Here is an 11,008-nt window from a genome sequence, read left to right as displayed (position 1 = left end):
AGGGAAAGTTTACTTATTATAAAGAACCACTCCAAGTTTAACAAGTTGCATTGCCGGGAAAGACTTTTAAACAGTGTCATATATTGAAATCACACGTAAATAGTTATGATACACAAGAACTTTGTTTCACTATTTATCCTTCTACATCATTTGTTATTATTATACTGGTAATCTTTTATAAATATAATTTTAGGCATATGTGGCTTTGTAGATATACAATACAAAACTTCAGACTGTAATGCTGAGCTGTCCCAGGGGATCATTTAACTATTGACTTTAATCCAGAGCTGCCTGTTAAGCAAAATATGCTGATTTACTATGTTTCTACTAAATGTATGTACAGAACCAAATATCTGCATGAATTTTTTTTACAACATCAAAGTTGAAATTTTACAGAGAAGAACTTCAGAAATTTTTAGGTTGAACAGCCAGAAGATTTTTAACTTTCACTGTAGTTCTTATGGATATGTAGTGAAAAAAAATCAGTTCTTGTTTTCTTTATTATTAATATTAACCAATTATGTTAGATAGAACACCTTTGTTATGCATGATATTAACTATGAAAGAAAAAACATCTGTAGTGATAGGTAAGGCAGCTTAGTCCTGGAAGATTCTCTGCCATGTTATGAACCACAAATTAAGAGTTACTGCATTACTGAATTACTGCAATAGTGTTCCAGTACCTGCTCACACAACACTCATCAGCATACTAATAAAAACATGGTAATGAGAATTACTGGACTTTTCTCACCCTTCTTGAGTAAAAGATATAGCAGCTTTGTATTACTATATACATGTTATGCGCTTTTTTTTAAGAGCTTATTTTAATGCAAATGCACAGAGAAATAAGGTTGCTATGGGAACACTAACTCTTAATTCCTTGATGTGCGCATGTAACACAACAAATATAGTATTCCGCTAAGCCTGTCTTTTGCATATAATTTTTGGTGCATTTTCAGGGAAAGAAAGATTTGGTAAACAATGAAGGGAATGGATGGGAAAACTGAAATATAAGACAGAATTCTGTAGGACATTAAGAGGTATCTATAGTTCCTGAAAAAAAAGGACAAAGAATATGCCTAATGTCTATTTCTTGAAAATTCCAAATCTAGATAATATTCTAAGTTTATTTCATAAGATTTCTGTGAGCTGAAAACCCATGTTACTAATGCTCTTGGCTACTGGCTTTCAGGTATCTTAATTGAAAACCTGGAGAAAGCTAAGTGAATTTTTACAGTCAACTCTTTTACATAATGGTGGAAAGAATTAACAGTTGTGTAGCCAGTAGAGATAAAATTGTATAGCTATCTGATAAACTGCACCTATTATGTGCAGTTGACCTTCCAGACTTTACTGTGCCATTATCCTTTTTCCCTATTGCTTTCCTATTGCAGCAATGCTTGAAAAATTGGACATAAAATAAATCTGTCTAAAGATCTTGTTTGGGATTCCATTCTAAATTGCACTTACCTGTGATGCAGCATTACTAGTACCTTGTCCAGCCTTCGGCCTAATGCATGTGAATAGTTTAGTACCTTACACCTCTGCAAAGAGATAACTGAAAATCTTACACATCTGTGAATGGGTCCATCTCTGCAGTGGGACAGACAGCATCTGCTTCTAAATTTTTCAGCCAATGTTCCCACCTTGGCAGATGCAGTTATCAGGAAAAAAAAAAAAAAGAAACTATTTATGTGATACTTAAACAATCTAAAACTTTTTCGAGTAGAAAAGTTTGTTATCTAGTAAGATTTTACTCTTTCTTTGACTTTTGAAGAACATAAAAGAAAGAATGGGATGTTGACTATTATCATATATGTAACATATACAGATTGATAGTACTTTCTCTTTCAGTAAAACCACTATAAAATAATAGTTATTAGAATTTTGTTAGTGGAGCTTTGAAAAGTCTATGAATTAGGACAGCATCAGACCCTGTTTCCATTTTTCACTCTACTCTTTAAAAATTAAATTAGTAGTGATTCCTATTTTGAATTTAATTGTCCAAGAAATTATTGGTCAGTTGCTTTAAGCATTAGAAAAATAACTACATAAGACAAAAATGTTATTGAATTCAATGGACATGAGAAAGGTCAATAATTCTCATTAAATTTCATATAAACCTCATCTAGCATGAGCCAGCTACCACTGGAATTCAGCTCTGAGTGCAGGATCTGTATCCATAGCTGTCTTTGTTTCTAATTCTCTGGAAAATAATTTGAATCAAAAGTAATTGCACCAAATATTAAAAAAATTCTCAAACCTCCTGATTTTTTTTAAATAATGTTTCATCCTTTCATATTCCTATGCAATTTTGTATGATCTGAAGATGAACAGCTGCAGTATCTTTCTGAGTAATGCTGGAGGTAAATACAATGCAGAGACTGTAGTTGGGTGTAGAAATCATCTAAGATGCTTCATACAAAGTTATTTGATTATTCAAAGATATTCAGGCTATCCAAACATTGTCTCCTAACTTTACTGTCCTGCATTATTCTGGGAATTATTTGTTAATAATAATATTTTTAAAACAAACCTATATTCATAGTACAAGAATAAGTGAGGTTTTATTTAATTAAGGAAAACATTAAGGAAAAACTCCAAATACAGACGTAGATATTTTCTTTTCTTTATTAGATCATTTATCACATAAAACTTCACACCAAAAGTTAATTTTAAAAAAATATTCAATAAAGTAATAAATGGGGTGGAGTTGGGCAGGGAGAAAAGATTAACTGTATAGTATACATTTTGATCTATTGTGAAGCATGGCTATATGAATGGAAGACTACCGTAGACATCATGAGTGTTTCTGAAACACAGTTTTCCTTCTTCTTTATTGCTGAATAATAATTTATTATTTGCCTAAATAAGCAGCAGCTTTTACTGGTGTGTTTTCTGTACCTGTCCCCGCTTATTTTCTGCCTCCTTGTTCTGGAAACAGCTTAAATGGGCCAGATACAGTCCCTATTCCTCAGACTTTTAGTCTGAAGTCTTTAAAAGCCTTATAATATTATAAATTAGCATTTTTCATCTGACATGTAGACAAATGAGAATGTGTCTGATAGAATGGCACATTTTTTTCAATAGTGTATGTTTATCAGGCGCATGAATACCTAATGAGAGTGTTTTCTGTTGTAGGTAATTCAGATTGTCAGTGCCATTGACAAAGATGATCCTAAAAATGGGCATTATTTCCTGTACAGTCTTCTTCCTGAAATGGTCAACAATCCAAATTTCACCATCAAGAAAAATGAAGGTAAATATAAAACATATATAATGTGTATCTGAACAACTTAGTTCTAAGTTTCTTTGTTGATTTCCAGTTACTTTATGAGTTTGTCCCTTGGGCAATTACAATCTAGATAATCTGTTTAATGGTACCTTCATTATATGTCTTCATTTATTTCCAATATCTTTACAGTAGATAAGAAGATAGTAAAATGAATACTGAATTTTGATCCAGAAGTGAGCTCACTGGCTTAAATAAAATGAAAGGATGGATTTACCGCCTGTTATATTGCTATTAATTTGAAAATCCAGACATACGCTGTAAAATGAAAATCTAAAACTATGTTGATAAATAAAATGTTTATCCTACATTGACTGGGTATAGATGGGAGCATAAAATTGAGTATCTACTAAATCCCCCAAACGAAACACCTTTTAAGCCTGTTTGTTTTGTGTATAAAGGTTTTAAAGTATTTAAGTTAGGCACTTTTACAAGAAAGAGGTATCTGCTAGATCAGCAAAGCCCAGAAGGGCAGTTTGTATCACTATGCTTTAGAGCACTTCTGGAAGGACATAATGTCATTGTGTAGTACTATAGCAATGGAATTTCATGTGCAGTGGGGAAAAAAGACCCGTTTAATACTGTTGAACAGTAAATTTACAATCATCCAGATATCTTTGAGGGTCTTATAAGAAAGAGCTAGAAACGATCACAAGAATGCTGCAAGTAGTGCTTTATGTATTAGTACTTACTTGGATATTCAGCAAAATTTTTCCATCTTGGCTTTTTAATTTTTTAAATAAAACACTATCCTGTCAGGGTATTTAGTCAAAGTCAGTCTCTTATTTCTCTTATAATGAAGGAAATCCCCATTAAGTCTATTGCTAATAGGAAGATGTATGTGTGAGTTTTATGTGCATGAGTGTAGAAGTAATACATGAAATGTCAAATAAAGAGAAAATGCTGATTTCTTTTTTTTATTCTAGCTGGTCCAACCAAGAATCATGACACCATTTTGTTAAATGATACTATGAAAACCTTAATTGTTACATCTGCTTAAATATATCCTGAATTTTTCTTTTCATTAGATATGTTTTTTTCTTATAGAGTTTACAAAGTGTGTCTCCACTTACATTTGTTCTTTCATATAGGAAATAAGTCTGTATGTTTTCTGCAGTTACAGGAGAAGATAAAACAAACCTCTTCAAAATGCATTTCATAATCATCAGTAGTGTAACACAAATTGAATTAAGTATCCTAAATGTGAGGTTGTTTGCTTTGCACAGCATGACAAAGTAAAAAAGATCTTAACATTTCTCTTCATGTTTGAATACTTTGCTCACATCATTAATTAGTCTTGTCCTTCCAATCTGTTACCCATTTGAGACCCACTCTTACTGCTAGTCACAGCCAATGTCAAAATAACTCCTATCTAAGTGGGAGTGAGGAACCTTTCTATATAACATGGTTTAGAAAAATAAGTCCAATTTCATTACAATATTGCCACTCAGGTTTACATTTTTAATGCATATGTAGATCCTCTTAAAACAACCAACTGAAATCTCTTGAAATTAAAAATCTGCTAGAAGAGACTAGAATAAAATTCCAGCTATGTATGCCATCCTTTTCTATCAAGATTTCTCAGCCAAGGATGTACTCCATGGTTGATGCTAGAATATAATCTCCTGCAGGAAGAAAATTTTCCTGTCAAAACCAAAATTGGGGCTTAATTTGGTTGAGGTGAGGTTTCATGTCATTTAATCATAAATCTTTAGTAAGTCTTTATTTAGTTATGTCACTTAATGAACTTGACCATGACTTTGTCTTGCAAATATCTGCTAGATAAGTATGAGTGATTATTCTTATTGAAAAAAACCTCCAGTATTCCTAAACAAACTGAAATCAGAAGTCAAATTTCTCCTTAGCTGTTGTACTAATGAGTGTCTGGGCTGTCTAAAAGCCAGTTTGGTATCATTTCTTAGAAGCAATACAAGAAAATACATGTAACAAGCTCTACTCTCATTTCTGGAGAATTGTGCATATGAGGATCAGACCAGTGCACAGCCCACTTAGGCTTGGAAAATATTTCCTCCTTCATTTCCTCAAGGCAAAAATCCTTGATATCTTCCTGACTGTGTCCTCAGCCTCAACTTCTTCCTATATTCTCTGGCCTGCTAAATTCTTCAAGGTGACAGAGACTGCCATGATGACTGCTAAAGAAATGCTGTCCTCTTACTATTAGAAATGGATCACATTTTCTCAGGAAGCCCAGTGTAGAGACCTAATCTTTTATTTGCTAGAAATAGTAATTTTTTTTCATTATTTAAATGATTTTTCATATCTTACCTTTCTCCAAAATTCTCTCAACTGCAGAGATAAACAAAAGTACCTCCCCTCAAGAGCATTTGTGTGTTAAATATTACTTGTTCGGATTCTTCTTTTGTACCTTTGATAACATTGTGGCATTGGGCAATCACTTCTCTGCTTCACAAAGTAGTGACGTTATCTGATCTAGTGACATTAGTATGCAAACAATGCTATTTGGCATCTTTCTTTGTGGGGGAAAGCTGTGATGTTCTGTTTCTCTCTCTCATACTAAAGAATATATGAGATGCATGTATTTTGGATTTTTCTCTTGCTATATGGAACATCATCATAACGATTAATTAATTTAGTTTGTTGCCTACAGGCTAATTCTGTTCTACTTTCCAGATTGCCCTAAGGCAAGCTCACATGATACTTCAGTAATTAACTGGGCTGCCCAAATATACTACAAATATTATGATAGGCTACATTGTTACTGCTAAAGATGTGTAACTGAGTGACGCAACAGTGTATCTTCATCAGAGACCACAAAAAATCACCCACTTCTCCGAAGTTTGTACTATGTACTGTAGAAAGTAGCCTGTTATCATAGCAGAATCTGTTTCTTGAAAAGATATACCTTTATTTGTTTGGCCTGTTAAATTTGCATATTTAGAATCCTTTCTGTAGACAGGATGACCAAAACTGTAGAGACAAGTGCATTTCTGATATAAGTAATATAAAAGGTAAATTTAAATGTCATCATACATCTCACTGAATGCCTGTAGATCATATCTTAAAAATCTTTATTTCTCATTTATCCTGATCTGTTCTTTCTGTTCTTTTCCCAGATCAAATGTTTCTGAGTAGGTTTTTTTTAGGCTTTTTGCCTTGACTAAATGGACAGCTACTCATAATCTGAAGTAAAGCAGTCCTGTTCTCTCAAACTGTAATGCAAGGAGCACTGATCATTTAGATTGCCAGATGCATAAAACCCTATTCCTTCACAAGAGAAATAATAAAATTATGTAATAAAATTATAAGAAGTTAATGCAACATGGCCTTGGGAGTAGAACGATGGGCAAGTCCCTTTTGGGAGGTAAGCCATCGAGGAAGAAGAGCCGTCTCCAGTAAATCCCCTAATTTATAGTGAATGTGATGTTTATGGTCTAGAACAATTTTTGCTGGTCAGCTTGGGGTCAACTGCCCTGGGTTTCCACTCCCCCCAGCTTCAATACCTGTTTAACACAAGATTGCTGAAGACCTTCATTATCACATACCAGTGCTGGCCAACTGATTCTATTCCAGTAAACCAGGACAGAGCATAAATGGGAAAAATAAAAACAGATGTTTTGTGTAGTATTTCTGACAAACTTAAAACCAGAAAAAAACTAAAACCTTAGATGAAAATATCTAATGTTTACACAGGTGTTAATACCCTCTTGCAATGTGGTGTAGATTCCTTAGCTAAATGGAATTAACCCTTTCAAAAAGCTGTAGGATGGCAATAAGTGACAAAATACTGAAAGGAATTTAGACAAATTATAAGGATTTTGTACTGTTATGGCACCAGTAAATTGAAATGAGATCTCTGGAAATGGTATTAGCACTTGTTGACAGTCTTTTTTCAGGTGACTGTTCTTCACAAAGTATTACCTAAAATCTGATGTCAGTACATGGATCATCTGCATCCCAAAGAGTACGCTCACATCAATACTTGTTTTCAGCATAGAAATCTTAATGTTTTTGTGGGTTCCTTAGGTCGTTCCAGTGACAACAGAATTCTGTGATAAAACCATTTTCACAGATTTAAACGTTTTGATATGCTACCAATTTAATTTTTACTTTCAAAAACTAGCAAATACATCTTTGCCATAAAAAGACTTAAATTTTTTCACAAAAGATGTTTCCATTGCTATTCCATTTTTCTTATGCCACATTCTGTTTCCTAATGGAATAAACACCAGATCAAATGTTCTACAGTGACTTTGGATGCAGTAACACTTCGGATAGAAGAAATGGTGCATCTCTACTGCATAAATGTGGTATAACATACTTTTTACTGGCGCTTCTGTAGTAGAGGTCATCACTGGGTTGCTTGGAACATGGGCAGGCCTTATCTTTACATTAAGAGAACCGTCTTAATGTCATGTGTTCATATTCCTGCAGAAGTCCAATAGCTTTACAAGTAATTAGCCTCCCTTTTTCCCAAAATATTCAGTGTCTATCTGGCAATTTGAGCTCTGATTTTGGGCCAAACTAAGTTTAGTGAAGATGTAAAGATGGTGTTTGTTTTTTCTTTTCAATTGAAGCATCATGTATACTTCAGTGATGAACTATTTTCTTGGTTCTCTATAATGATCTTAATATTTATTTTCAGTCATGCTTAGTCTGTTATGATACCTGTTATAGCTCTAAGAATGTTAATGTTTAAATGTCCATTTCTTTTGTTGTTTCCATCTAGCAAGTTTAATTTGTCACTTATGTCCTTATTGTGCTGCCTTGAAAGTAAAGGCAACATGTCATGTGTTCAGGAGAAAACAGCCTGGTACAATCACTTCAATCACTAAATGGCTTGCATGCCTTTGTGTACTACTGCACATTTTATTTTAAAATATTTGCTATTTCCCATCAACTCTTTATCTAAATAAACAAATATTTCTAAACTATTTAGAAATAGCTGGAGAAGACAATTACATGCAACTTCTCTTTTAGATATCCCAAATAATAAAAAACAAATTGTCAACACTACTTCAGTTTTGAAAGTACTTCTGTGTCACTCTGCTTTTAATGTAGTAAAACCTAGAATTTTTTTTTCCACATTTTTTTCCTGAAAATATTTTTAGCAGTATCTGTCAAATGCATACCTGGAGGGTGAGGCTTTTGTTCCCACAAGAGTAACTTGTGTTAAAATGAGTTTCTTTCCCTGAATCAGTTTCTCTTGGCATTTCTCAGTAAGTCTCTCTGCCATTGTCTCAGCTGCCAGCAAAAGCTCCTTCTGTGTTTTTGATTGACTTTTCTTACCAAATATATACCTCAGAGAGCTAAGAGGTGGCACTGCTATTTCATTGCCCTCCTTCCACGTTGCCCCATTTCAAAGTTAACCCACTGACCTCAGGTGCAAATTGCAATAGCAAGGACATCATTAAGCCCATCATTTTTTGATAGATGTACAATGAACGTCTAGAATAACAGTACCCATATGGTCTCTTGGATATGAGCAGTAAATCCTCATGCATTTTTGCAGTTTCATGCTATTTTTCCAGAGCCTTGGGAATCTTTGTGGCCCAGCTGGCATCTACACCACAGGGTGTTTCACGATGGCAATTCTTGAGGAAAAGCACATGCTTTTACATTTCTAATATGTTTAATTATCATCCTCATTTCTTTTATGTATCAATAGCTATATTTTCAGAGTACAACTCTAAAACATACCAAATCACATCCTTTTTAGTTGTTTTCTTGGAAAGTAAATTAAATTATGTGATCAGAGAGGTGTCTGGTGTCCTGTAAGTAAGTATTTTCCTACTATGTCTATCAATATTAGTGGTATGGAATAACATCTAGAAGGCTGAATGTAATTGTAAAATAATTTGCTGCGTAATCTAGAAAACAGCATTGATCAGCATCGCTTTTAATAGGTATCATTTTGTCACCAGAAATCACAAGGAATATTTGCATAGCAAGGTGCTTTCAGTGTGAAAGTAGTAGAGTTAAAAATAAATTATTCCCATGTATTACGAAAAGCAACAAACACAAGCTAACCTATAATCCGGCACTTCTGTGCCAGAATCTGCCATCCGCAGGTACACGTCATGTTTCTCCAGGAGTGTTCACGGAGTGGAAAAATGTATTATAAATATCATACTATTAATCTTTTTCTCAGCATGGCATTAAAACTGGAGCAGTTTAAATAGCAAAGTTCAACACTTTTATAAACTGAGGATACCTGAACAACCTGAGATTATTGATATTTTTAATGAATTTTTTTAGTTAATAATGAAATTTTTGAAACAAAATTATTGAAATATTTCCTTTTTAGTGTGGTTGAAAGACTTTGTTCAATAAGTTCTTTTTTGCTTATAAGTTGTAAGTTATAGAAGTTAAAACAAGATGATGTTGACATTTTGCTAAGTAAAAAAGGTTGAAGTTTTATTCAAAACAAATTCATGTGACAGTTAACATAGCTAAGCTCCATGAAACATTTTAGTTCTGTGGATTTAGACAACTCTGACGTGAAATCATGTTTCAGAAAACTCTTAATTATATTTCATATGCAGATTTAACTTTCTCAGTTAAAAACAAAAAGGCGATTTACAAACAAAAAGCCTGAACTGCCACATTTTGCTTATGATCTACAAGTTATACATCTCAAGTGTGTACTTGGTCTGTGTGCTGGAAAACATGTAAGAATTATCCTCTGGGTGTGTGTTGGAAAGAGAACACTATGGTACCTTACCTGCCTCACTACTGCTGCAGGCGGGTGGGGATATCATGGCCTGAAAAAGGAAAAGACGGATTCTAGCTTCCACTTGATTAATATGCAAGAAACGGTATTCAGCCGGTGCAGATACTTTTCCTAGAGCAATTAGTTTTGCATTAGGTGGTGTCAAGTGCCTGAAATAATTTGTTTTTATAACAGAGGAAAAGCAAAGGAAATGCAATTCCTTATTTATTATACTTGAGTTCCTTCATCCTTAGTCCTTAGATAATTGTCCTGATTGAAACTACTTTGGATCAGAAACAATGTTACATCATTCTTTTTAGGAAAAGTAATCAATTTTCTTATTTACATATCTGACAGAATTCTAAGACGTAATGTCATCCTGTGTCTAAAGACTCAAAAATATTAACCTTTTCTTCTACTGATAAAACGATAAGTAACATGAGGTGGAAATCGGTACTATAGATCTTTAGACTGTTCTCAAATTCTGGAAGACTGGTAGGATTTCAAGTTAATGATAATATTACCAAGGGACCCCAATACATTCCAGTAATGCTCAGAAGTTCTGTCTTGGCATGCACTGAATGGCATTTCCATTTCCATTGTATGATTTCACATTGCAGTTGAAGCAAGATATTCAACTCCTTTCTACTATGCCATTTTGTTGTCTTAGCAAGGTTACGCTTTGCAGTGGTACAGCATTGTTAGTCCCATCCAGTCTGAAAATGTCTGAAAATATTCTCAGTGTATATCTTTTATACCTGATAGTCTTCTGCTTCCTTTCTTCCTTCTTTCTTTACTATCGTCACTAGTGACTATGTTCTGTTATTCCCTGACATTCTGTTTTTTCTTGATTGTTGAATATCAAGTGCAATTTGAAACAACTTCACTGGCATAGAAGGATGTGATGATATTTTCTGAAGTGAAGATTACATTCATGTAGATAGGAAACCAGCATTTTTCCACTCCAATCCCTGTGTGCTACTTCCTTCACTGACACCTGCTTCTGCTGTCTTTCCCATCTTTCT

At 33.8% G+C, this 11,008-nt stretch overlaps 1 protein-coding gene across 1 annotated transcript in view; it reads left to right on the top strand.

Moving 5' to 3' along the window:
- Nucleotides 1–11,008, top strand: part of CDH8 (cadherin 8, type 2) — a 149,080-nt gene that overhangs the window by 117,845 nt on the left and 20,227 nt on the right. Inside the window, exon 10 of the mRNA XM_010186281.1 lies at nucleotides 3,142–3,259. Within this exon, the coding sequence (XP_010184583.1) occupies nucleotides 3,142–3,259 (118 nt within the window). The remainder of the gene's footprint in view (nucleotides 1–3,141; nucleotides 3,260–11,008) is intronic.

Source organism: Mesitornis unicolor, unplaced genomic scaffold (genome assembly GCF_000695765.1).
Source record: "Mesitornis unicolor isolate BGI_N332 unplaced genomic scaffold, ASM69576v1 scaffold23030, whole genome shotgun sequence".
Lineage (NCBI taxonomy): Eukaryota > Metazoa > Chordata > Aves > Mesitornithiformes > Mesitornithidae > Mesitornis > Mesitornis unicolor.
The sequence above is the reverse complement of the archived record's forward strand: the minus strand, read 5'-3'. Positions and strand labels throughout refer to the sequence as shown.